This window comes from Drosophila simulans, chromosome 2R (genome assembly GCF_016746395.2).
Source record: "Drosophila simulans strain w501 chromosome 2R, Prin_Dsim_3.1, whole genome shotgun sequence".
NCBI classification, from domain to species: Eukaryota; Metazoa; Arthropoda; class Insecta; order Diptera; family Drosophilidae; genus Drosophila; species Drosophila simulans.
In genome coordinates, this window is record NC_052521.2 from 13,416,338 (window position 1) to 13,442,978 (window position 26,641).

General features: G+C 46.1%; 6 protein-coding genes across 10 annotated transcripts; 2 read left to right on the top strand and 4 right to left on the bottom strand.

Annotated features, from left to right (window-relative positions):
• Nucleotides 1-28: 28 nt before the first annotated feature.
• Nucleotides 29-1,333, bottom strand: LOC6734717 (splicing factor YJU2). The gene is made up of 3 exons (XM_002081688.4): nucleotides 1,192-1,333; nucleotides 569-1,137; nucleotides 29-508 (listed from the first exon to the last, which is right to left on the bottom strand). The coding sequence occupies exons 1-3, from the start codon at nucleotides 1,213-1,215 to the stop codon at nucleotides 100-102; spliced, it is 1,002 nt and encodes a 333-aa protein (XP_002081724.1). The 5' UTR covers nucleotides 1,216-1,333; the 3' UTR covers nucleotides 29-99.
• A 151-nt stretch (nucleotides 1,334-1,484) lies between these two features.
• LOC6734718 (phosphatidylinositol phosphatase PTPRQ) lies at nucleotides 1,485-8,632 on the bottom strand. 2 transcript variants are annotated; one of them, XM_016181826.3, is made up of 18 exons: nucleotides 8,464-8,632; nucleotides 6,888-7,038; nucleotides 6,632-6,767; nucleotides 6,458-6,570; nucleotides 5,882-6,394; nucleotides 5,664-5,816; nucleotides 5,313-5,600; nucleotides 4,938-5,248; nucleotides 4,707-4,875; nucleotides 4,526-4,648; nucleotides 4,154-4,471; nucleotides 3,749-4,090; nucleotides 3,082-3,685; nucleotides 2,824-3,023; nucleotides 2,690-2,760; nucleotides 2,495-2,629; nucleotides 2,063-2,437; nucleotides 1,485-2,002 (listed from the first exon to the last, which is right to left on the bottom strand). In XM_016181826.3, exons 2-18 carry the CDS (start codon nucleotides 7,015-7,017, stop codon nucleotides 1,685-1,687), a joined length of 4,299 nt encoding a protein of 1,432 aa, XP_016027926.1. In that variant the 5' UTR covers nucleotides 7,018-7,038; nucleotides 8,464-8,632; the 3' UTR covers nucleotides 1,485-1,684. The 2 variants fall into 2 exon arrangements, with proteins under 2 accessions (XP_016027926.1, XP_016027927.1); XM_016181827.3 differs by having other exon boundaries at nucleotides 6,888-7,041.
• Nucleotides 8,633-9,101: 469 nt separating this feature from the next.
• LOC6734719 (lissencephaly-1 homolog) lies at nucleotides 9,102-15,395 on the top strand. Of its 3 annotated transcripts, none has more exons than XM_016168205.3 (8): nucleotides 9,102-9,250; nucleotides 12,259-12,366; nucleotides 12,434-12,734; nucleotides 12,804-12,960; nucleotides 13,023-13,200; nucleotides 13,268-13,403; nucleotides 13,471-13,822; nucleotides 13,891-15,395. In XM_016168205.3, exons 2-8 carry the CDS (start codon nucleotides 12,329-12,331, stop codon nucleotides 13,962-13,964), a joined length of 1,236 nt encoding a protein of 411 aa, XP_016027930.1. In that variant the 5' UTR covers nucleotides 9,102-9,250; nucleotides 12,259-12,328; the 3' UTR covers nucleotides 13,965-15,395. The 3 variants fall into 3 exon arrangements, with proteins under 3 accessions (XP_016027930.1, XP_016027929.1, XP_016027928.1); XM_016168204.3 differs by having other exon boundaries at nucleotides 9,140-9,175; XM_016168203.3 differs by lacking the exon at nucleotides 9,102-9,250 and adding an exon at nucleotides 10,801-11,106.
• A 10-nt stretch (nucleotides 15,396-15,405) lies between these two features.
• Nucleotides 15,406-16,394, bottom strand: LOC6734720 (PRKR-interacting protein 1 homolog). The gene is made up of 2 exons (XM_002081691.3): nucleotides 16,131-16,394; nucleotides 15,406-16,066 (listed from the first exon to the last, which is right to left on the bottom strand). Exons 1-2 carry the CDS (start codon nucleotides 16,302-16,304, stop codon nucleotides 15,458-15,460), a joined length of 783 nt encoding a protein of 260 aa, XP_002081727.1. The 5' UTR covers nucleotides 16,305-16,394; the 3' UTR covers nucleotides 15,406-15,457.
• Nucleotides 16,395-16,842: 448 nt separating this feature from the next.
• LOC6734722 (protein clueless) lies at nucleotides 16,843-24,536 on the top strand. Its single transcript, XM_016168206.3, has 7 exons — nucleotides 16,843-17,425; nucleotides 18,931-20,017; nucleotides 20,098-22,372; nucleotides 22,432-22,557; nucleotides 22,620-22,835; nucleotides 22,896-23,107; nucleotides 23,176-24,536. Exons 1-7 carry the CDS (start codon nucleotides 17,212-17,214, stop codon nucleotides 23,396-23,398), a joined length of 4,353 nt encoding a protein of 1,450 aa, XP_016027931.1. The 5' UTR covers nucleotides 16,843-17,211; the 3' UTR covers nucleotides 23,399-24,536.
• LOC6734723 (ubiquitin carboxyl-terminal hydrolase calypso) lies at nucleotides 24,478-26,620 on the bottom strand. 2 transcript variants are annotated; one of them, XM_016181824.2, is made up of 3 exons: nucleotides 26,348-26,620; nucleotides 25,999-26,257; nucleotides 24,478-25,939 (listed from the first exon to the last, which is right to left on the bottom strand). In XM_016181824.2, the coding sequence occupies exons 2-3, from the start codon at nucleotides 26,189-26,191 to the stop codon at nucleotides 24,717-24,719; spliced, it is 1,416 nt and encodes a 471-aa protein (XP_016027932.1). In that variant the 5' UTR covers nucleotides 26,192-26,257; nucleotides 26,348-26,620; the 3' UTR covers nucleotides 24,478-24,716. The 2 variants fall into 2 exon arrangements, with proteins under 2 accessions (XP_016027932.1, XP_016027933.1); XM_016181825.2 differs by having other exon boundaries at nucleotides 25,999-26,282.
• Nucleotides 26,621-26,641: the final 21 nt, after the last annotated feature.

The window sequence follows — 26,641 nt, forward strand, 5'->3', positions numbered from 1 at the left end:
TTCAAGTTCATTAAAATAAAACCATCGATTGCTTTTATTATTTGGACTTCCTTTAATCTGTCTTAGAGTTCTAAGATGTGTCATCAAGTAAATGCTTGGTCAGTTGGAATCCTCTGAGCTGTCACTGTAGGCAGCCAAAAGGGAAAGTCCAGCTGGAGCGGCAGCTGGCTGATTTGTAGCTTTAGTTTCCGGTGGAGCAGATACAACTGAGGGCTTGGTTGCGGCTGGTTTGGCTTCAACATGCGTCGTTCCAGTGGCTACCGTGGGCTTTGCTACTGCGGTTGCCTTGGGTTTAACCAGCACCAATGGTGTCTTCCTTTTAACCAGGGACTGCGCTGCGGTTACTTTGCTGGACGATGTGGCGGAGACACTAAGCGCGCTGGGCTTGGCCTGTTTGGCTGGTGGTGGAGCTGGCAGTGTGTCCAACGGTTCATCCTTGATCTCCTCAATGATTTCCTCAGCGACAACACGGGAGCTTCCTTCTGGTTTGTTCTTAAAGTTTACGGACCTACGAAAATGTCATGCGTTAAATACATCGACTAAATAGAATATCTAGCAATGAACCCACTTGATGAAATCCTCGTCTTCGCGCTCCTCCCGCTCCTGGCGCTCTCTCTCCGTCTCCGTCGTGTTGTACTGCTGCAGCAGTGTGTTGTAGTCCACTGTCTGCTGGCGCCGGTTGAGATCACGCAACTCCTCCAGGCTCTCGATCGTTTCGATCTCGTTGCGCGACTGTTGGGTGCGGTTCTCGAGCAGTTTCATCGGATTGTTGGCCTCCTCATCGCGCAATTCCTGCTCCTCGCGACGTGCCTGCTCCTCCGCCAACTTGAGGGCCATGAAATTCCTGGTGGCCCCCGCCTCAATCTCGTAATCCGTGTTCTGCGGATCTGTCTTGAAGGAGATCTCCTGCAGGCAGCGCGTGCACTTGATGTAGAACCGATAGATCCTGATGCCCAGGTAGGTTTCGTTCTCCACGTCCTCCTTGCGAGCGTTGAACTTCTTGCCCTTGTATATATATTCCCCACATGTTTTGCAGCGCATATTAAATGGAGCCATCAATCGCACCGTGTACTGCCGGTTTTTGGCCAGTTTCATGCGCGGAATCTTCGACGGATCGAAGTCCGGGGGATAGTATTTCTGCAGAGGAGTCGGTCAGTTGGCGATCTATTAGCTTAAGATGTATTTACTTACGTTTAAGACCTTTCGCTCAGACATTTTGAAGACTACGATTTATTTCTTAATAAAATAAATACAATTTATTTATCTGCCTAACAGTGCTGTAAAATGTGTGCCGTAAACAGTGGTGTAAGTCGTACTCCGACGTTGTGAAAATATAGTCGTCTCGCTCTTTCGCTTTTCTAGTTGCGTTTACCGCCTAATTTGAATTTAATAAAAACTCTTATAAACTGTTATACACGACATGTTTTTTGTAAATTCTTTACTCATTGCCCATTTTAATAAATAAATTCAATAAGTTCAATAAATTATAGTTTTCTGCTATACATGCGCTTCTTTATAAATAACATTTATGTACAAAAACAGTTTTTCAAATGCAATTACCAAATTGATATCCACGTTTCCCGCTTAACATACACATTAGACACATATTTCTTTGGCTATTATTGCTGCTGCGTTGTCAACACATCGTTAATACAAAAGTTACAAAAAAAAAACACAGCTCATCTCACATATTGCTGCTCGTAGTTTGACCATCGTTTTCGCCCGGTGGACTATTCCTCCGCTGTCCGGAGAACCGAGCAGGCAGCTGCAGGATGGGCACACCGTTCTCCGCATCGATCATCGGTGCGGATGACACATACTCACTGCCCACATCCACGTCCGGGAAGCTCACCTTTTTGGGAGCGGGAATGGCGGGCTCGGTCACGGACTTGGGACGCCCCTCCATTTTCAAGGCAGCTCTGGGAATCTTGTGCTTGACCAGCTCATAGGTGCAGGCGTAGAGGAACGTGTACTGCTGCTGCGTTTGCACCATTTTCATGCGCTGAAAGTTGGAGAAGTAATAAGATATATGCACTTTGTATAACCACTAAAAAAAACTCACCTGGAATCGCAGTTTCTTGACCGTTTCGAAAATGTTGATTTTCGACTCGCTCTTCAATCGCTGCATGATCAGATCCAGACCAATAAAGGTGCCCGTCCTGCCCACTCCCGCACTGCAATGGACGATGATGGGCGAGTAACTGGGTCGCTTCTCCGCCTTCACCTTCTTCACGAACATAATCAAATGCATGGGATCCTCGGGCACGCCGTGATCGGGCCACTTTTTGAAATAGTAGTGGATCACCTTCTCCTTCAGTCCGTACTTGTCGTGCACAACAGTCAACTCAGTTCGATCGTATAGCTCCAGAACCTCCTTGGACTTGATAGTCACAGTCAATCCACGCAAATTATACGGATAGTACTCGTGACACTTGATCTGTTGAAGATTAAGGTTTATCTTCCATTTCGAGTACCTAATCATGTGCATTCTTACCGTATTGCCCTCGCGAAACTGGGTAACTTGAACAATAACCCGCACGTTGTACTGCAGGATCATGCGCCAGAAGTCCATCACACTCTCTGGTTTTGGTCCCTGGGTGGCTATGTACTCCTTCTTACGCGTGTGACCCTGTGAAGAAGGTCCACTTAAGATGATCTTCCTTAAGGATTAGTTATAACAACTACTTACATCTATAAAGGAGGCATTGATATAGTCCGATCCCTCCGCATCGATGTCCAGAATCACGCGATTCTTGTCATCTATTAAATAGATGTCCCATAATGAGATTAACTATTTGTTGAAGTTACTTTTAAGTTAGTTACATGGATATATGTCCGCATAGCGATTCTTGTGGCAACCCAATTCGGAGGCGGAATAGCTAAGCTCCAAGGCCACAACGGTGATCTCCTTGAACTCCCTGGCCAGTTTCTCCGGCTTGGCAACCTCGGTATAAAAGATGGCAAAGTTCTTGGCAATGACATTGCCGAATGGGTCCTCGATACCCTGACCAGAGTCACGTTTCCTGCACCAAACGAAGTTAAGACGTTTTTCTCTTGAGAAGATTGCCATCGTTGACTTACCAGGCCAATCGCTTGCGCACCCACAGAACCGTCAAACCAAGTACGAAGGCCAGCAGCAGGCAGCTGCAAACGCTCACCAGGATCAGGGTCACCTTGATGGCCGCCTTGGTCTTGAAGTTCAGTACGGCGGCATCGCTATAACCAGACGCGGTGAACAGTCGCACCACAACGTTGTAGTCCGTGTCGGGTAGCAGAGGTCCATTGCAGTACGTTTTCTTGATCTCCGAGCACTTGTCCACTCCGATGGTAAAAACAATTTCCTCATCGGATGTCAGCTCTCCATCCCTTCGCTGACGTTGCACGGGCTCGGGATGCCAGCGCTCCTCGGTGGTTTGGTACTCCAGACTGCAGTCGCCTGTGCCATCTGCGCCGGCCTCTTGGTAGGATAGAACCTTTGGCCAATCGCTGCTAACATCGTATCTGAGATGTGGGACTCCAGCACAGTTCTTTTGCGAGACCATCAGTGCCACCCACTTGATGTCGCCGGATTCGGATGTCATGATGTCAGCTGGAAGGCGGACAATGGCCGTTTTCGTTGGATTAGACGTCTCCTCGACATTGGCACGCATTTGCTTAATAAGCTCTTCACTCGGAATGGTGGGCACTGAAAGAGAAGATACATGGATTACTTATCCGTTAAGCTTGTGCCCGATATTTCGATACTTACGTCCCGGTGGCGACTGCCAGCTACCCGGTACGCTGCTGCTCAACTGTTCCACATTGCGATTCTTCACGGACACCTCAACCGTATAGTCGAACTGCGGCTGCATTTCCGTTTCCGTGTAGGACATCCGTCCCTGCTTATTACCCGTGTCCAGTTCCACCTGCCGCTCAAATGAGACTGGAGCGAAGTTCTTTCGTGTGCCATTGAAGGCCAGCTGGAAATACTCTATATCGCCATTGGACTTGCAGGGCACCTTCCACGTGATAGTCACGTTCGCTCCGTACACGGCGTTGTTGTTCACCGGACCCTGGGACAGTACGGTCAACTGGGTCACGATGTCGGATACTACAAGGTTCGATATATTGACATTGCTATATGGACTTGCAACTACTCTTCATCCTAACTCACCTGCGGGCAAAGTGATTCCAATTACGGGTGCTGTATAGATGCCCATTCCGAAGTCATTCTGTGCCGCAACCTGCATCATGTACCGCACCGCTGGAGCTAGACCCGTGAAGTTCACACTGGGATCGCCCTTGGTCTCCGACTTGGTGTCCTGCTCCACCTCGGCGCATTCAGCGGGCACAAAGTAGCTGGCCTCGTGGCGCATCAGGAATGCCTGGTAGTACTTGATGGGTCCGTTTGTGTAGGTGGGCGGTTGCCAGTTGAACAGCAGGCTGCTGACCGTGCTCTTCTCCAGCATCACATTCTCCGGCTGCTCGGGAACTGCAAATGGAATTCAACTTACATATGGACTCCGTAAATATATGTAGCTCTTACAGTAGGTTGTCGTGTGCACATCAGCAACGACAGCTGCCTCGGAAGGTCCTGCCACATTGTAGAGTATTACTCTGCAGACGTAGGTGGCGTAGGGCGAAAGTGGACTGAGACTGGCATTAAAACCTGAGATTGGAATACGATTATAATAGCTATCTGGATACCGAATGGAGCCAGTACCCACCCTGTTTGCTATGTCCCTCCACATAACGCTCCGCGTATGGATTTCGCACCTGGGTGGTGGCATTGCAGGTGAAGAGCGCAAAGATCGTTGGACAGGAGTTGTTGTAGTCCGCATTGAAGGCGGTTAAATCGATGAATTCGGAGCCAGCTTTCGTCTTTTCCAGCTTGACCTTCAACAAAATGCTTGCAGTCAGTAAGAAATGGACAAATAGGTACAAATAATCCCTAGTACCTTAGTGTAATCGACTATAGCTGCTTTAGTCTCCACCCCGACCTGTCTGAGCTGGCCATCGAGGCTCTCCTTGGTGTATGGGATTATCTGGATGATGTACACCTGACAGGCCAGCAAATTCTTGTCGAAAACCACCGACGTGTTCTGGGTGGTAACACTAAGTGCTTCAACCTCAATCAGCTTATCGTCCTCCATCCAGCCGGACAAACGGTAGCCATCGATGCAGAGATCTGCGTACTCGGGCGTCTTCCAGCTCACCTCCATGGAGTAGGCTTCTGGTTCCACGACGGGATCTTGAATCACAGAGGGCTCTACAAGAAGATAGTCACAGTAGATAGATAGATGTTGAATACTCATCCAAGCTCTTGTACTCACGATCCTCGCCCACGGTGCTCTGCTCCTGGTACTTGGTGCCAGCGCTTCCATTTAGCTGATTGGGCACAATCTCCACCAAGTATATCCCACACGGATCAAGGTCGTCGAAGATAGCGAACGTCTCCTCTGTGATCACATTCATAGTTTTGATTTCCGGTCGTTGAATGGGTCCGGTCAGCGTTACATTGTAATTCGCCACACATTTGGGATGATTTCGGGGAGAGGACCAAGTCCAATGCAACTGGGTGGGATAGGCGATGGGACTGGGTTCATTGACGGCACTGACCACTAAACATTTGAAGTATGGGATTTATGGGTTACTTGGACAGGTGGTTATCTAGTTGTACCCACACTTTTCCGCCGAAGTGAAGGTCTGAGAAGCCTTGGCCGTGGTGTTCTCGTTGATGAAAACCTGAAAGGTGTACAGCTCACATCCTTGAAGATCGGTCAGGAGGTACTCCCTCAGCTTGCCATCGGAGGAGACATCGGTCCACTCGCACTCAACTGGTGGGAAGAATAAAACACACATGTGATTCAAAAGAAGTTATAAGGGGAACCCCAGAGTCTACCTCCATCACTGGGCGGATCTGGTGTGGTCTCCATTGGCGTGGTGGTAACGTAGTCAATGTCGTTTGTGGTTTCCGTACTGGGCTCTTCCGTGGTGGTATCCTGGTTTTGATCCGTTCCGCAATCGTTGCGTTGCCACTTGAAGACATAGTTACTGATGCAGTTCTTCTCGGAGGGATCACCCCACGTGATCATCGTGATGCCACTGGCTAGGTTCGTTACGTTCATGACGAGATCGCCGGGCTCGGCGTACTGCGTGTCCACATCGGTGGCATCCGTGTCCACCACGACGCTAGCATTGTTCCGCGTGTCCAGGGTGATCGTGTGCGTCAGGCAGGCGCTCAAACTCACGAAAGTCTGAGCACTTTTGTCGTTCAGCAGCTGAAAGGATTTGGTGTAGTCCGGCGCCTTTGCCGTGATGCCAAAGGACTCCACACAGGCGCGGTCGGTCGTCTGCCAGGTCACCCTGATGGTGTTCGCTGTGGCCACCACTGAGGTCACTGTGGTCTTGGGCTCTGCGGTTAAAGATGATATGGTTAACATCCATAGTTAGCATATCCATATTTATATGAACTCACGCTTATATTCAGTGTAGGCATAGATCGTTTGGTCACTAGGCGGTGGTTTGCCGGAGACATTCGATCGGAATGAAACCACCGACGTGTAGAAGGTGCAAGGATTAAGCTTTTCGCTGGAAACCATAGGCATTATGTTAGTTCGGGAGATCAATGTATCCAAAACATTCTACGAACCACACGTGCGCTGCGTTGGCCTCGGTTTCCGATCCGGATCCATTGCGACAGGTCACCTTATCGATGGAGTACTCCGCCTCGTTGGAGATGCTAAAGCCGAGTGTGTAGACCGTAGAAACCACAGTCACCTCCACCTCTGAAATATGGGTTTTATAGCTTATTATAGGCTAATACAAAAATGGATGCACTTGGGATTTGAAAAGTATCTTGTTCCAGTATCTTAAATGTTTATTTTTAAAAGCTAAATAGTACTTACTCTCCGCCAGTTCCTGGCTCTCACTCACTGCCACCAGGAAACCATCGGTTTGTCCTTGGACCACAGCGATCCACAGGACAAGGATCAGTGCGTGAATCCTGAACGATTGCTTCCAGTTTGTGGCGTCCATCTTAGGACCTCATTGCTTCTGCTGCTGTTTGTGAGTGAGTAATGCTTTATTAATTATTAATAACAAATGGTTATCGGCGGGGAGCTAATGCAACCGGTTCCTGCGCGGGATTTTCCGCGAAGCATTAACCTCACCCAATTGCACACCGTTCATTTGTTTATAAACACAAAGCACAACACATAAGAGTTCACTGGACGTGGTGATTGGTCATAAACAATTAGTGGCCGCCGAACTTTGGCAAATCTCGCGATGTGGGAAACGATTCTGGATCTCCGAGTTGCTGACCAGCGCAACAAAAATTAAATACAATACATAAACTCCCATCGATTTATGATAATTTCAGAAATACCACACGTAATTGGAAAATGTAAACAATAAACGAAATGGTCGAAAAAGGGGGTTATCTCAATGTCGTGGCTTGCACCCAAATCCATGGAGTGGAGTATTGTTTCTTTGAAGGCAGCGGAAATTCAATGGAATGGAGTTAAGAACGCCAGCAATGTCATGTCGCAATATTGCCTCCTTTTTTTTTCATTTTTTGGATCCCTAGAATCTTATCAAGCCACTTCACAGGCTGGAGAAGTGGGCAGCAGATATAGATACAGATAGTAATCTGGCTTGTTGGACAACCCAATAATAATCGAACAAAATTAACGACAGATTCGCTGAAAATCGCCGACGATCCTCGAATTCGAATGCAATTAATCGCCGCTCCATTTGCAAACCCATCACGCAGTCGCAAATGGAATGGGTATAGCAATAGATATAGATATATAGACTATACCATATTGTCGATTCGCTGAGTGCGTCATCGAAGAGCTCGCTAATCGAAAGAATTCCGAACCCTGAAATTGGCAGCACTAATTACTAATTTCAACGGAAGCAGGCGAAGAAGACAGCTCTTCTTAAAAGCAAATAAAAAAATGACACTTTCCGATCATTATTAATGGCGCACGGTGTGGTTATCAGAAAGTGTGGCAATGGAACGTTGACAATTTGCCAATGTCTGTGCCCGATTGTTTAAACAAATCGCAGCGCGCCGAGGTTTTCCAAAACACCAAGTAAGCCAATAATAACAATTTAACGGTTACACACGAACAAGCGCGGCCTTTATCATCGGCATATAATCAGAGTCGTCGTTCTGATAACACCCATATGGCTGGCTCATAAATGGCTTTCGATTTCGCCAGTCAAACGCTAATGTGGCCAGGAGGATCGGCTACCGCAGGATTAGCAAGCAGTGCGAAACTGAATCATATGCACAAATATCTATATGGCCACAGAATTGACCGATATACTGCTATAATGTAATGCGTACAAATGGCTGATTAAATCTCGAGCACTGATAACACACAACGACGAGTGCCCAAATTTGGCAAATGATTTACATTATTCGGCAATTTTCCCAATGAGCGGTTGAGATTGTGTACGATACGCTGCACTCACAGGTGACAGAAGGCAGATGGTTGCTAATTGTTGTTGCTGTTTCGCGAATATTTGGGCGGAATACTATGAATAACGAATGTGTGGTGTGCCGCCCGAAAATCAGTAAACTAATAACCGTTTCCGCTGAGCGATTCTCGAACACTGAGCGCCAAAGGGAGCACTCCATAAATCGGTTGTGTTGTTCTGGCGCTGTGTGGAGCGGTGATAAGGAACGTTTACTCCCATCGCGAGTGTGTGTGTAAGATAACAACAAAATCGGTTTACAATTAGCAAACTGCAGTGTTGACTATCGAATTGGGAAGTTTTATAAATAAATGGCAGTACTTATATGGCATAAATAATTGGAAATCCATTTTGTTCACTAACGAATAAGCGTTGTGGTTCCGCAAAAAAAAAGCTGACGAAGGTCCATTTCCTTATCAGTATTTTAAATAGCGCGCCAATTTTTTAAGCTGTTCACACTGCGCTTGCATGGAGGTAGGGCTTAAGTTATGGCAACTCCTTCGTTACTCAATGCTTGCAGTCCTTAAACCTTATATAAGATATAAAAAGTATTTATAAGTAATTATACATCATTTTATTATCATTTTCTACATTCTTAGTTCACATCGATAGCTAATCGCTGTCATCGATAGTCCTGTGATGTTTTTTGAGCTGCTTCCACTGCGGTCACACTAATCGAAGCATTTTCGTCCGCTCGTCACTTTTCTGCGTAATTCTTTTCGTATATTTCGATTAAACATAAATAAATAAGCGTAATTATAAATATATGAAATACTAAATTGTTGTAAGTAACGTCCGCTGCCTAATAAGAACAAACGCCGAGTCGTCGCGTTGTAAATAGAACACCCAAGCAAAATAGATTTTTCGCAACCAACCTGTGTAATGGGCAACTGGGAAAAATGAAGAAAAAAACGTCATATGTACAAAACTGGCAATGGCAGAGTGTTAGTGCGTGCATAATGTACCGAGCTTGTCGGTTGCAGTCGGAAAATATAATATACTATATGTGCGATTGGATATTTGTCCTTTTTCCCCATTATGCATATTGCCTTTGGGACATTTCTTTCTCTTGGCCCCCTCTCTCTATCCAAGATGGCCGTCGTAACAGTATTTTCGTTCAAACTGTTGTTGTTATTGTGTTTGTTATTGAAAAGAGAATGAAAAAACAAGCGAAAGAGTTATGCAAATTATGCACAAAAAAGTAGTGTGTTGAACAAAAAGGCGATCAGTAAATAAGTGGAGAAACGAACTATGATTACATTTTATTTACAACCACCAGAAAGCGATGACACATCGCGTGCGTTGGTGTGCGTGCGCGAGTGTGTGTGTACGAGTGACGATGTCTGTGGATTTTCGCGCATGTGTTGGAGTCCTCCCCCTCGCCAAAAGTAGAATTGATCGATTTTTAGCCAAGTCGAGTCCCCGAACTGGCCGATTCCTTGCATATATGTACTTCCCGTTCCCCCATAGGCCAACAACACCTATTACTGGGCAAACCAGTTCTGCCAATGCACAAGAAATCTCGTTTTATTTTCTTCGTTGTGCTTGTGTTGTTTTTGTTTTTTTTTTACAGTTTTCCGTTTTGGGCTTTTTTGCTGCGGCATTCTTTTAGGTATTCAAGACCCGTTGCGATTTCCCAGAATGTGTGGAAAGCGCTCCTGACACTGCAAATTGTTTCTATTATCTAGTGACGAGCTTTTTGCACGTTCCCAGCAGTGGGTTAAAGAAAGGCAAAGCAAAAAGTCTCGGCACTTAACGGTTACTCCCTGCATTCGATGCCCGTCGTGGGGTTAAAGCTGGAGTTCAAAGCTTTTTTGGCTATTGTTTTCCTTTTCCCTCTCTCTTTTTGCACTTGAAATTGCAGTTGCATTTGCTCGCCGGCGCGTGTGTGAGTGTGTGCTAATCAATGAAACACGCAAATAAACAAGCAAAGGCAAGTGCAAGGTCTGTTTGCCAGAGCGGGAGAGAGAGAATAAGCAAGCGAATCCAAACGAAAGGGGGAGTGAGAGGAAGAGAAAGGATCCTTAAAATGCAAGACCTTACTGTGTGTGTGCGTTTTGCAGCCCTGGTCTATTCCCCTTGCCAACTATCTCGCTCTCACGCCCACCCGAAACCATTTAAAATTCAAATATCAAATTAACTTGAGCATGTGCAACAATGAGAATCGCATATTTTTTTCACTGATTTAGTAACATTTCTGGTGTGGCGTGCGACCCAAACGCCCCCTTCCCATTGTTTTCCTTCCCCCATGTGGCACACACCCACAGCTTTACGGTTACAGTGCGCATGGCTTTGTGTTTCGGAATGCCTGGTTGCCACAACACAAGCAGTGTTGACTTCGTTCGGTGCTCCGGCGGTTTAAGGGACCCCCCACTATCTTAACCCCACTTTGCTGCCCACGCTCCACTTCCATTAATACTCATGACGTTCGCAACGCTTTTCATCGATTTTCCTGGGATATATTTAGATGCGCAGTTAGCGAGCAGCCAAACATCCACCCACAATATTCAAATGATGAGCGCCAAGTGCTCGAATACAGCTGATAAGCCCTATAGGAGTAGTTCAAGTCGCGTCCAGTCGCATGACTCACGGCTATATTGAGTGGCGGTTCCGAATCGGATTCGACTGCGAACCCGTTTGGTCAGTTTTTGCCTGTCTTTTTTGCCATATTTGCTAGTTAAAAAAAATCGTTAAATATCATTTGGCCAAAAATAATTTGGAAACGTCATTTCCTAGACCGTGATGTGTGAGCGTGTCTCTCACAGGTGGGGCCATGAAAATAGTAATGAATTCGAGATATTTAGGTCTTGTTTATGTTTTCATTCATGATCGTATAATAATAAATAGCCAATAACTATTTCGCACAAATAAACGAAACAGTTGAAACGTAAGTTGAATTAGGTTTGATGCTATCAATTGCACCTCTGGTGTCCGTGTTTGTTCTGCTTATTCGCTCGCACGCTCTTTCGCAGCCTTATTTACCTATAAGAAGTTGCTTGAACTACCGTTAAGTCCGGCTAATTGGCTTTGCCTTGTCGTGGATTTTCCTTCGCTTCGTTGGCAACGCGTCAGTTGTCCATCGTTATCAAGTACGCGAGATATGCGTTTGCTATTTGTTTCCGATTGCTGCTGTGTTGTTTTTTATTGCGTGCTATACCTGTGATTTGGCCACCTTGATTGAATAGGTTTTGCAGTCCAAAAAAAAACACGGGCACCCGTATGAATTGTGCCCAATTCCATATGAAATCGAACCTTGAACTCACTGATGACGAGTGCAGTTCGATTGCAGGGTTACCAAATGCTGCTGCTCGTTCGCTTTAAGCTTTACCAAAGTTTCGATTATTATTTTTTTGCCCACTTATTCGAGGCACGGGCAACACAAAAATGTGTGCCAGAAACCAAAGACGACGATAATGATGATGCTCCGCTTTGGGTTTTGGGAGTAGAGAGGAGAATGAAACAGTATAATGACTAGACGAAAGGTGAGCATAGGAAACAGAAATACTGCTGCCAAAAAAATCCAAGAAAATGTGGGTGACTTGCCTGCCCTCCATGAGAACTCAAACGAAACTTGCTGGCATTTTTGGCATTTAAGTTTTGCGAAACCAATTTCCTGTCCCCGGTACAGCAATTCATCATAAGATTATACAGTAGAAGTTCGATAGATGAAACACAAATTATGCATAGTCTAATGAAATGGGTTGCGAGATATGTATATAGGAAATATATCTTGTATCTGACTGTGGGAAGAACTGCTGTACACATATTGAATGTCTACCTTTTCCATTGCAGAATTGCACGAGTTGAAGGCGGATAATCGAATCGAACGAGAGAAGCAAAACAAGCCAAATCGGAAAACAGTATGAAAATGGTGTTGTCGCAGCGGCAGCGCGAGGAGCTGTAAGTCCCAGTCGTCTTATATAACCAGTACTCTTTAAACTAATCCTTGTAATTGTATCGCCATCAGTAACCAAGCGATTGCCGATTATCTGGGCTCAAATGGCTACGCCGACTCATTGGAGACCTTCCGCAAGGAGGCCGATCTCAGCACAGAAGTGGAAAAGAAGTTTGGCGGACTGCTGGAGAAGAAATGGACGTCCGTCATTCGGCTGCAGAAGAAAGTGATGGAATTAGAGGCTAAGCTCACTGAAGCTGAGAAGGAGGTCATCGAGGGCGCGCCCACAAAGAACAAACGGACGCCTGGCGAGTGGATACCTCGGCCGCCAGAGAAGTTCTCCCTAACCGGTCATCGTGCCAGCATAACGAGGGTAAGTTCGCGTCAAGTAGATAACAAGTTAACAAATTAATAAACAATTACATATATTTTATAATTGCAGGTAATTTTTCACCCCATCTTTGCTCTAATGGTTTCCGCATCCGAAGACGCCACCATTAGGATTTGGGACTTCGAAACAGGCGAGTACGAGCGCAGCCTAAAGGGACACACGGACTCGGTGCAGGATGTGGCATTCGATGCCCAGGGCAAGCTTTTGGGTAAGATTATGCCAAAGTTTAATATATAGAAAACCCATTAAATTTTGCTTTAATTGCAACAGCCTCCTGCAGCGCGGACTTGTCCATCAAATTGTGGGATTTCCAGCAGAGTTATGAGTGTATCAAAACCATGCATGGTCACGATCACAATGTCTCGTCGGTGGCCTTCGTGCCGGCCGGAGATTATGTACTCTCTGCATCACGGGACCGCACTATTAAAATGTGGGAGGTGGCCACAGGGTGAGTTAAAGAAAAAGGAAGTTTCGTTTAAAGGATACATGACCAACATGTGATGTCTCATCCTCAGCTACTGTGTGAAAACCTACACAGGCCATCGAGAGTGGGTGCGAATGGTGCGAGTGCACATCGAAGGCAGCATCTTTGCCACATGCTCAAATGATCAGACAATACGTGTTTGGTTGACGAATTCAAAAGACTGCAAGGTGAGCACTGCCATGTGCAGCTTCTGCTGGCAATGAAGAGTCTAACGACGGTTTGATTCTTCTGCAGGTTGAATTACGCGATCATGAGCATACTGTGGAGTGCATTGCCTGGGCGCCGGAAGCCGCAGCCTCTGCGATAAACGAGGCAGCCGGAGCAGACAACAAGAAGGGCCATCACCAGGGCCCGTTCCTGGCCTCCGGCTCTCGCGACAAAACCATTCGCATTTGGGACGTGAGCGTCGGCCTGTGCCTGCTTACCCTGAGTGGCCATGACAACTGGGTGCGTGGTCTGGCATTCCATCCTGGTGGCAAATACTTGGTGTCGGCCAGCGATGACAAGACCATTCGGGTCTGGGACTTGCGCAACAAGCGATGCATGAAGACGCTATACGCGCATCAGCATTTCTGCACCTCCATAGGTGGGTTCACTCAAGAAATTGTTTATGTTAACCATATATTTTAATTGCCATCCGTCGTTTCCTTGCAGATTTTCACAAAGCGCATCCGTACGTAATTAGCGGTAGCGTAGATCAAACAGTTAAGGTCTGGGAATGTCGTTAAATTAAGGAAGACTCGGCAAGGGTTCTGCTTACTTCTCAATTTAAACATAAATAAAGCTAATATATTAAATCACATACCCACACACACACACGAGCAGTCTCGGCCACCTCCGCGGAAGTTTATTTTCCAGACGCTTTCTGTGTCAGCGTGAAATGAACATATTGTATTTTAAAACTGAATGAAACTGGCGAAAACGAATTATTTATTTAATTGTACGACCTTCTAACTAAACTAACTACCTACCTACTATACAAAGTACATAAACATAATGCCCAAAAAATACCTACATACGATTATCGTTTAAAGTTAAAGGCGTCCCCTCCATTATAAACCAGCACTGGCTCGCTAAACAAACAGGCATCCTAACTTGAATTTGTCGTAGAATTCGATGAGAATGAAACGTATTTACAATGGTAAAATGTATTTCATTCGACGGCTAGTACCATGTGTACCATGTGGCGCAGAAATGTTTTTCCATCCACAAATGTACCCGAGCACTCGCACTCACTTGAAAAAAATTCAATGACGTTGATGTGTTTTAGTGTTTGCAATGTATGCATAATAATAGCTAAATTCGCTGAAAAAAATATATAAGCAAGAAAGTATTTGAACATCTAAGAAAACTTGTACTCACAAAAAGAAGTTTGTTAATGAGAATTACTTGGAGGAGTGCAACATGCTTTTTATCATAATTGAGGTAGTTTTTACGATAACAGTTTGCTTCTTTTAACCGTATTCACTTTACACAATTCCTGTTTTGTGTTCTTTTTCGCGAAAGGATCTTCAACAAAAACAAATACCTTTCAAAATGCTTACAAATTTAAGTTGGCTTTAAGTTCAAAATATAATTTACTTTTACGGTTTACATAGTAGAAAAATGCTGCAAATTTATTTGTAATTGTTTATTTAAGAGCAACGGCAAAAAATATACCTATATATAAATATACTATAAATAATTATTTGTGGAAAACCGAGAAATCATATAGATGTATCTGAGAAAACAAAAACGAAACGCAGAAAAATCCATCAATTAGAAGAAACGATTTTTCGGATTCAAAGAAATCTAATTATTGAAAACAATAAAAACTTGCTTCTTCAAGAAACCAGAAAAAAAATATGTTTATACCCAGAACTTAAAACGGTGGATTCCTGTCAAGGGTATAATTAATGTATTGACTTTGTATTGCCTTCGATGTCAAATTTTGAAAGCATTTATTATACTCGAAAATGCAACATTTGATGCACCTTATAAATGTAAGACAGCAAAAAACAAAATGCGCACTAAGCCACGACAACTCAATGCATAATTCGCAAAACGCTTTCTTCTCAACCAAACTGCTTTAGAAAGATGGCCTCAGATGAAAACCCCTAGATACTGGCGATGTATAGAAATCGCTTAATATATATATTACAAAAGTACTATAAATAAAACCGCACTGTGTTTTATTACTCTAGATAGGTTTATTGATAGGAATATAGTAGAACAGGAGGTACTACGGCACAGGCTTGTCTTGTTCTTGGTCCACATTTTGGGATTCCTTTGTAGCTTCAGTGCTAACTGATTCCACTGGATTTGTGTCCTCTGAGCTTTTAGCAGTAGACTCCGCGCTGCTTGCTTCTGTATTTGAATTCACTGCCTCTTCATTCGGAGTTTCCTGGGTGCTATTGTCTTCGGATTCCTTGGAGGCCACCTGTTGTCCTTCCTCAGGGTTACTTTCTGCCTTTTCTTCCGTGGGCTCTTCCTCGGATTCTGTGTTACTATCCTCTGAGGCTTCCTTAGCCAGTGGCTTCTTGTCCTCCTTCGGCTTTTTCGCCCTCTGTTTTCTCTTCAACCGTTTGGCTCGTTTCTTAGCAGTCTTTTCCTCGGCTGCGCGCTTGTTGTCGTCCAACTTCTGCTGGTAGGCTTCATCTGCTGCTTCGCGGGCACTCTGGTTCTGGATGTTCTTCTGGCGGGCGTACTCTTTGCGTCGCAAGTGGCGGTACACATGGAACTCGCCGGAACCCGCTCCAGCACTGCTTCCCATCACATTCCGCACGAACGTGGGCACCGAGGACATGAAGTCCCGTTCGCGGCGCTGCTCCGGTATGACCACGGGCTTATCCTGGCAATAAATGGTTGATTAAAGCGAATGTCCACCCAGCTAGCTATCCAATGCAAACACATACCGGATTCTTCATGAGCTTCTCCAGCTTCAGCCTCTGTAGATCTGTGGCGGTTTTGATGAATGGCCGCAGAGGCTTGTCCTTCTCATCGGAATCACTTTCTCCAGATCCCGCATCCTTTCTCTTTTTCTTTGTCTTCTGTTCGGGCTCTTTTACCAAATTCTTTATAAGCGACATGTTTGTTTAGTTAAAAACAGTATTTTATGTGTGGCTGTATTGCAAGTCGTAAAAAATGCACGCTGAATTAAAAAAAAAAAAACTAAAAGGGGACTATGCTTGTTCTATAATATGATGTGAGTCAAATTAGCGTCGATAAGTTAGCGGCGATGGCGAAACGATGGAATTCCAGGAAAACTTTAATTATTGAGATAATGGCATAACAGTAAGTCCAGCTATGAACTAGCCCATCCATAAAAGGGTCCATTATATAATTAATTTCTTAACATTTTTGCATTGGAATTCACCTCCAAATAACAAAAAAATGGAAAACCCTCCCATGTTCCACATTCCACTGTTCCTCATCGACGCTAAAATGACGCACTTTAAAAAAAGACTTGAAAATTAGTTTTGAATAAAGATAAGTTGGTATTGTTATCTCCTGTTAGCCTTAAATAAATGTAATTATATATATTGGTATCGTGTTTGCATGTGCATCCCCCTCTAATTGTTGACCATCTCCAATTGTACATAGCAAATAACTAAATACTAAATACTGCAACCAGGCCACTGCCAGCGGTATATTTAAGTTTTCAGCCGGTGGCCATACTCTCAGCCGTTAACAACATAACGCGTTATTTTCTAGCGAATCGGCCGATTTATATCCTCGACAAGTAATGTGCTGAAAAGAACAGAACTAGCAAAGACCCACTTGTCATAGATGCGTACGAGATCGTTAACGAAACAACAATCACGTTCGCAATCGACCAGAAAGACACTGAAAATCGAACCGAAATCACCCCGAGCTCGGCGAGCGGTTAGAGTTGTGTAACACGGACGGACGGGCCCAAAAAAAAAACGTGAACTAGAACTCTGTGTCTTCTCCGCTGGTTTTGTTGAGTTTTTGGCGAGCAGGTGAAGCAGAAGCATGGCGCTTGAAACGGAGGCGAAGAATTCAAATGCAACGGCCACGGGCGATGCAAAAGCAACAGCAACAAAGGCCAGCGGCAAGGCCAAGGAGAACAACAACACGGCCGGCGGCAAAAAGAACCTGAATCCGAATTCGAATCAGCAGAATTCGAATCAGAACTTGGTCAATGGCAATGGCACGGCTGCTGACGGGCCGGCTGCGAAGAAGAAAGGTGCGTTTAACTTTCCGCCTACGCCCATGTCCAACCAACCAACCGACCACCCACCCACTCACCAACCCATCACCACCTCCCCTTAGTTTTGCTGCCTAGGAAACTGCCTCAATATTTTATTTGCCACAAAAGCCAATCACATAACATTTTTAACATTACGTAATGGGCTTTTTCTCCCCTATAATGCCTTAAAAGCGGCACCCGTTGTCTATGCTTGCCCCTCCGCCCCCTTTTACGAGCCTTCCCTCTCCCCTTCTCTCCAGAAACCGCGTGTGTTACAATTGCAATCGTAAATGTGTGTATGTGTATTGGAGTTAAGTGCGTGTGTGAGAACTGCAAGTGTAGGTTCCCTACCTCTCTCACTCTCTCTCTTCCTCTTGGCATGGCAACGCACATGTTATTAACCCGGCAACGACGGCGAAATGTTCATTAACCCCCCGGGCGGATTTCTTGTTGCGTTTAACCTACAATTAACACGTGCGCGGCCCGAAATGCATGCACTTAACACACGCAAATTGTTCGACAATTATGTAAATCATGTTTTCTATCCGTAGACGCATCGCTCTACACTTTGTCTCTTTCTCTCCGATTTCCTTGCGGTTAATGAACATTGTACTTATCACTTTTGCTTTCTCCTCTCCCACTCTCTTTGCCTCTCTCACTATCTCTCCCTCTCTCTGGCTCTATCCCTGTGTATCTCACAGTGCTGTAATTTAGTATACGGCTGTTGAAATTAGCATGGTCGTGTTAAACCCATTCCGTTTTCCTGAGAGATCGAAAGGAGATTGGATTATTCGGTGGACTGTTCGTACGGACTCCGAACGAACCCGGCCCCTTTGGCCTTATCAGCTCGCTTGTCTCTTTCTGTTTGTTTTTCTGCTGTTTTGTTGTAAATGTATGTATTTACATATACCTTCATATGTATATGCAAGCACACAGCTTGCCGGCGAACACAGACACACTGAGCGGCGAAAGTATGCGAACAGTATTATTATGTAAAACTCGGAGCCAGGAGGTAGAGGCGAATACGCACCTCTTTCTTTAATTATTATTATATATTGCCAGAAAATTATAGAACAAAAACGTGTATCTTATTTGCTTTACCTTTAATTCCCTGATTGCTAACTGACACCATTTTTCAAATAATCTCATGATTTAATCATTAAACTAGATACAAGCCACTATTTATAAATTAAGAATTGTAAACATTAAATTCAAACATAACATTAAAACACAATAAAAACATACTAAAAACCATAGTTGTGTTATAACAAATTGTCTTTGAACAAGTAGATTTTTCAAAACCCTTAGAAAACCTTTGCGAGCGACTCAAGATCAGGTCGGTAGTCTAAATAATATATTCATACAAGATTCTTCTGGGGGACATGGAAACAAAAGTCGGTCCAAAGTTCACGTTCCTCCGCATACATCGAATAGGTTACACAATGCTCCACATGCCTTTCCCAATATTGACTAACAAATTACTTTTTCATTGCCCCATGCAGGCAAGAAGAACCGCAACAAAAGCCCACCAGAACCCACAACCGAAGCCGCTCTGAGCAACGGACACGCCGAGAAGCCCACAGCGGTGGATGCAGTTGAGGACAATGCCGATGCCAATGCCAATGTTGAGAAGCCGCAGGATGGAGGAGCACCGGATGCTGAGGCTGATGGTGATGACATTGACCTGGACGCCCTGCAGGACATTGGCATCACGGTGAACATCAGCAGTCCCGGCGCCGATCTGCTCTGCGTGCAGCTGTCTAGCATGGAGCTGGTGCAGGAAATCCACCAGCTGCTGATGGACCGCGAGGAGACGTGCCATCGTACATGCTTCTCGCTGCAGCTGGACAACGTGACGCTCGACAATTTCGCCGAGCTCAAGGCAATCAGTAACCTGGAGCAGGGCTCGACCATCAAGGTGGTAGAGGAGCCGTACACCATGCGAGAGGCCCGTATTCATGTGCGCCATGTCCGTGATCTTCTGAAAAACCTTGACCCGGCCGACGCGTACAATGGCATTGACTGTACTTCGCTGACCTACTTAAACACTATCACCCAGGGTGATTTGTTGGACAAGAAGAGGACGCGACCGGACTCTGTGGATTGCACACCGCCGGAGTATGTGACTCCGGGTGTAAGTGATCCGCCAATTCTGCCATTGCATCCAAATGTGAAGAACGCCAAGGGACCGCAGGCTCTCAAGGTACTGACGACATCCGCCTGGAACCCGCCACCCGGTCCTCGCAAGCTGCATGGTGATCTCATGTATCTGTACGTTGTCACTATGGAGGATAAACGATTCCACATCTCAGCCTGTTCCAAGGGCTTCTACATCAACCAGTCGACAGACGACACCTTTAACCCGAAGCCCGACAATCCCAGCCACCTCAGCCACTCGCTGATCGATCTGCTTTCCCACATATCACCATCGTTCCGACGTGCCTTCCAGACCATCCAGAAGCGACGCACCATGCGTCATGCATTCGAGCGGGTAGCCACGCCCTATCAGGTGTACCAGTGGGCATCTCCCATCCTGGAGCACACAGTGGACGCTATTCGCGCCGAGGATGCATTCAGCTCTAAATTGGGGTAGGTTGAACAACAAGATTTTAATATTATAACTACAAAGTAATTTATTAATTTGTACCCTTGATCCTTCCATCCCACAGCTACGAAGAGCACATCCCCGGACAGACACGCGACTGGAACGAAGAGCTGCAGACGACGCGGGAACTGCCACGTAAGACACTGCCGGAGCGCTTGCTGCGCGAGCGCGCCATCTTCAAGGTGCACGGGGACTTCGTGACTGCCGCCACGAGGGGCGCCATGGCCGTTATCGACGGCAATGTGCTGGCCATTAATCCCGGCGAGGACACCAAGATGCAAATGTTCATTTGGAACAATATCTTCTTCTCGATGGGCTTCGACGTAAGAGACCATTACAAGGAACTGGGCGGCGATGCAGCTGCCTTTGTTGCTCCTCGATACGATCTGCACGGCGTGCGTGTCTACAATGCCGTTGATATTGAAGGATTATACACTCTGGGAACCGTCGTAGTTGATTATCGCGGCTACCGTGTTACCGCCCAATCTATTATTCCCGGAATTCTGGAGCGGGAGCAGGAGCAAAGCGTCGTCTACGGCTCCATTGACTTTGGAAAGACAGTGCTCAGCCATCCCAAGTACTTGGAGCTTCTTAGACAAGCCGGTAAGCATCTGAAGATCTTGCCACACGTAGTGCTTAACGAGCGGGATGAACCCGTGGAGTTGTGCTCCTCGGTAGAGTGCAAGGGCATTATTGGAAACGATGGCCGGCACTACATCCTCGACTTATTGCGCACGTTCCCGCCAGACGTGAACTTCCTGAAGCTTCAGGACGTGCAGCTCTGCAAGGAATTAGTTGATATGGGCTTCCCTATCGAGCACAGGCACAAGTTGTGCTGCCTGCGCCAAGAGCTGCTGGAAGCTTTTATCGAGGATCGACATGTTAACTTTATCCGAATTGCCGCTGCGCACCTTCAGCAGCTTACTACCATAAAGCAGTCTGAAAAACCGGAGGCGAATCCTGCTCCAGCCATAGAAGGAGCAGAGGCGGCAAGTAAAGTAAACGGAGCTGAAAAACCCGATGACAAGGACAAGAAGAACGAAGAGAAGGAGAAGAAGGAGAGGTCCACTTCTGGCGAGACCAGGACCGCCGCCATGGTTAATGCCATTCGGGAGGCACAGAGCAACGTAGCTTCTTCGAATGAGGTGCAAGCTTCCGAGGTAGTTAAACGGGCTTGCGCCGCTGTTGGATCGCTGAAGGAGAAAGAGTTCGACTTCCGCTTCAACCCCGACGTATTCTCGCCCGGCATTCGTCACGTGGATGGCGAGGAGGGCACCGTCAGCTCGTTGGCCAAACAGAAGGTGCTCGTGCAGGAAGCAGCCGAGTTCCTCGTCCTTACGCAGATACCCGCCTTTATCAAGGAACATATGTCCCATTCATCGTCACCAATCGATGGCCAGAGTCTAACGGAATCCTTGCACAGTCACGGCATCAACGTGCGTTATTTGGGCAAGGTTATTAAAATTTTAAAAGATATGCCTCGCATGGATTACCTGCATAGGATCGCTGTCCTCGAGCTGATCGTACGGGCCACCAAGCACATCTACTATACGTACATGCAGAATACAGAGCCGCTGCACCTCTCTGCCGCCATCAGCCACTTCCTCAACTGTCTGCTGACCACCGGACCCGTCAACCCGGCCGTGAGCAGCGAGGAGGCGCACAAGAAACGCGGGAACGGCGGTAAGCACAACAAGCACAAGTCCTCCAAGGGCGGTAAGGGTCAGCAGCAACAGCAGGCGACAGGCAATCAGAATGGCAGCTTGTCTGGCTCCTCCAATGGTTCATCCGCATCCGATTGGACTCTGATGACGCCCCGATCCCTGTGGCAGCAAATTCGTAAGGAGGCCAAGGTCTACTGGGACTGGGAATTGGACTGTGACTCGATTGAGACTGCGGTCTCCAAGTTCGGCATCCTGCGTATCAGTCTGATGCGCGCCTTCTGCTTGAAGGTTGGTATTCAGGTGCTGCTGCGAGAGTACAACTTCGAGTCCAAGCACAAGCCAACCTTTGGCGACGACGACATCGTCAATGTGTTCCCAATTGTGAAGCACATAAGTCCCCGGGCAACCGACGCCTATAACTTCTACACCACGGGCCAGGCCAAGATCCAACAGGGCTTGTTTAAGGAGGGTTATGAACTAATCAGCGGAGCACTCAACCTGCTGAACAACGTATTTGGCGCATTGCACCAGGAAAACGGATCCTGCCTGCGCATGCTGGCCAGGCTCAGCTACCTCTTGGGCGATGCCCAAGATGCTCTAGCGATCCAACAGCGAGCAGTGATCATGAGCGAGCGGGTGAACGGCATGGACCACCCATCGACCATATTGGAATACGTATGTGCCTTTGCTGTCCCTTCTAAGTTCAATTAATATCTGTATTCCTCCTTCTTTAGACACACCTATCACTCTATTCGTTTGCTAACGGACACGTGGGAATGTCCCTTAAGCTGCTGTACAGAGCTCGCTATCTGATGGTGCTCATCTGTGGTGAAGATCATCCGGAAGTGGCACTGATCGATGTAAGTTTACCAAGTTAGTTGAAAATTTGATTAAAATCCAACCGACTTACCTTTATTTTCAGAGCAACATCAGTTTGATTTTGCATGCGCTGGGCGAATACGAGTTGTCGCTGCGTTTCATCGAGCATGCCCTCAAGCTGAACCTGAAATACTTTGGCGACAAGGATATGCACGTGGCCCTCAGCTATCACCTGATGGCCCGCACACAGTCCTGCATGGGCGACTTCCGCTCTGCGTTGAATAACGAGAAGGAAACGTACTCTTTCTACAAGTCTCAGGTGGGTGCATACTAAGCTAGTTCTCGATAAATCAAGCTGAATACTATACTTTATAAACAGTTTGGCGAGAACCACGAGAAGACCAGGGACTCGGCCGAGTGCCTGCGTCTCTTGACCCAGCAAGCTGTGCTGCTGCAGCGCAAGATGAACGATATCTATTCCAGTGGCAAACTGACCAGTGACCTGCCGCCCATCCACATCACACCACCGTCGATGGGCTCGGTCCTGGACATGTTGAACACCATCAATGGCATTCTGTTCGTAAAGATTAGGTGAGAATTTCAATGTGTTGCCTTTGCACAGGGGATTTTCTAACTTGTATTCTAATTATTAATCATAGCCGAAAAGACATTGTCAAGGTGCGCAGTGAAATTGAAAAGCATTTCAAGACCGATAGCACTGAGAACGAGGTGGATGATGCTATCAACTCCATTGTGGCTGCTGCTAACAACAATGGTGAGGGCGAGGATGTGGTTCCCAAGGATGTCAAGGAGCAGCCAGAAGCAGGCAAGCAGCTAACAAATGGCGACAAGGCGGCAGCCACTGAGGCGACTTCAAGTTGAACGCTCCCCAGGGGCGATGTTTAACAAAAAGAAATCGAAAATCCCAACAAGTCACAAAATTTGCCGCCTGTTCTTTGCATTGCCGTATCGTTAATCGTATTTTGGGACTGAGCAAAATGAATGCATTCATGTTTTGAACTACTACAGCAATGACCTACCACCAACTGCAACATCAAAAAGTACCAACATCGTAATAAAACATAATTGTATATGTTTTTCTTAAAGGCTGCTCTTGTACTGCTCACACACATCGCATCGCGTCGTATTTAAGAATACGCATAGAACGTCCTATAACCATTTATGGCATAGGTCAATAAAGTACTTTTAGACTTAGTCAAGCAAACTATCAGCAACACTATTAAGCATCCTATCCAACACCTACAGCCCGATATCACCCAAAAATCAGCTCTAACTGAAAGTTGACTTGTTTTTGAACGCAAAAAGTCGTCTAGCTCTAACACATGTATGTTTTGCCAAACCATTTGCAAATCCGTCAAATGCCTTTTATAGTTTGTAATCAATTGCACGTAATCACGTCCGTTACTCTTAGTTACTAGATGATTCTTTGAAAAGTTTGTAGCAGGAAGATATATTCTCGATCAGGATTACCAGCCACGTCCGTCTGTCTAGAAACTAGCTTTCTTGTCACGCTTAGTTATTTTAAAACATTCTTACTTTAAGCGTAAAAAGCAGTCACGCCTAATTTTGGTTTTTATTTTACTATTCTATACTATTTTACAATATTCCCCGCTATGCCAATAAATTTCAGAGATATCTTCCTAGCGGCTCCCACTAGTTGAGTAACGGGTATATGATAGTCGAGCAAATCGACTATAGCGTTCTCTTGTTTTATGCATTGTTTTTGTTGAATCAACTTTACAACGAGTGCGACTAAATATTTTACAATAACGTTAGGATTCACCCGATTGGAAAAAGAAACCCGAGGAATTATTGAAGGATTACGTTTTTGTTATACAACTATCATATAGATATATATCAGAATATATATATATTATTCATATGTAATGCATACACATTTGGGTCCTTTGTCTATCAAGGACCACATGAAAATCGATTCGTACGAACAAAATGGTTTTTTATTATTAAAAAGGTCGAAGTGCGATCAAATAAAAATGAAGCTGCCAAGTTGATTTCGTATTTAAAAGAAACGCATTTGTGAATGTCACTAAAACTAAACTTATCCGATCTTATGGGTAAATTGGTGCTTCTTGGTGGGGAAATTGTAGAAAAACAATACTGGAATGAATGGTCTTAAAAATGCAAACTGTATTCTTAAAAACATGTACATGCTGTACGCCTACTTCCGTTTTCTGCACTTGTTGCGTCCCTTCCGCCTCCTGCCTGGCGTTTTGCTTGGCGACTTGCCATTCTTAGCGGTCGCAGCCTGCTGTTGCTGAGTCTTGGGTGTGGATGCACTGGCTCCTGTGGTGCTTCCGCCCGCACTCGCGGTGTTGCTCTGCTTGCTGATCCGATTGGCTGCACCCTGGCCACTGACCTTCTTCGACGGAAGCAAATGCTGGCTGACCAGCTCGCCCAGGACGCCCTGGTGGGCCAGCATAGACAGGAAAGTGCAGATGAACTTATCGTAGTTGTGGGTGCGTCGACTGGCGTCCACCTTAAACATGTGCCTCCGATCGTTTTCGTCGGCCAGGTGCTGCTCATTGATGGCTATTTCCGTGTCCAGGTTCTTGAGAAGCGATTGCAGATCACGCGCGGTGAAAGCGCTCGGCTCCAATAATGTGGTGGGTGTATCCGGACGTTGTGAGTCTCCGTTCCCCGATTCGCCCTGCTCGTCTGCCTTTAGAAGTTTCTGCAGTGTCCCGGACACAATTGCCTGGTTTGTGCGCAGCATCTTAAGTTTATGTGTTATGGCAATCCGCCTGTCTGGCACTACGGCCATGAGATTGAAGCGTATGTCCTGTTCGCCGGTCGCTATTCCCAGTCGCTCAGCCATCACACGTCGGAACTTATCTGTCCAATCCTCGCTATCCTCCCAACCGCCGTGATTCATGGGATATGGTTTCAAGCCATCCAGCTCAAAAAGTTGTCCATTGATAGGCACAAAGCTAACGAAGTGAAACGCCTCACCGGTGAAACGGCAGCTTGAGACGCCAGCTCCTGTCCTTTCCAGTCGGCGCCGAGCCTGCGGCATTGCATGGGAGTTGTGCGCGCAAGCCAGCTCCGGAGTGTTGCCAATAGCCAGCCCCTTATTCTCCGGACTCATGCCTTTGGTGTGGGTTTTTAGTCGACTCAGGGTGTCGCCCAGCTGAAGATTGTTCTCGTTGCAGTTTAGGAGCACGGAAAGCAAGGCGTGTGTGGCACAGCTATTGGGGACTACCTGCTGGGCGAAGAAAATGCTGGAAATGGCCTCCTCATCCTTGACGAATATCTCAGCTGTTGTCTCCACAATTTTGCGTCTGGCACGTCGCTCTTCTATCCAGCGGAAGAGAAATATGAAGCCATATGGACTCTCGATGGGTTTCTGTAGGTCGTACACCTCCTCCACCTGTACATCGTGACCTGAGGATGGTAGGTATTTTAATAGGATGTGTGGAACAAGACATATTCAAATAGATTACAGCCAAAATCCTTGAGAAGCAGTGTGAAGAGACCTGGGTCGGACTCCAGCTCCAACCAACCGTCCGCCAGTTGGGCCATAGGCATCGTGGTGGCTCCTGAGGCCGTGGAAAGTAGCGCATTGTGGCTGAGACTGCTGTTGCCTGCCGCCACTCCGGCCGCCTGGGCGCCACTACCTCCTCCAGCAGCGTTCATATTTGTATGGCTTATACAATTGCTCCGAAAGTATCCGAGATGCTACTTTAATTTCGTTTTTGTGCACTGAGAAGGAAAAACACATAAAAATCTATCAAAGAAATGTTAACGTATGTTGTTTTTTGGCATTAATGTAATAAAAAATTAAATAGTTACCGGTTATACTCATAAAAACTTCTTCAATTGTTTGTTTTCGTATGAGGCAGCTAACATTTTTTGTTGCATAGAGCATAAGGACGTTGGTTTTCTAGTTTTCGGAGCAAGCCATATACTGGCGATAACCGTCCGCAAGTTAGGCCCGTCGGCTGCCGGTTGTCTTTTGTCCCGAATTCATTTTAAATATAAAAATATTGCCGATTTGGACCAAAATAGTTTTTTGCGCTTCCTCTTATCTGCCTTTGCCATTCACAAGACCACGTAAATTTCAACAACGACATTCAGCCGTTGCGC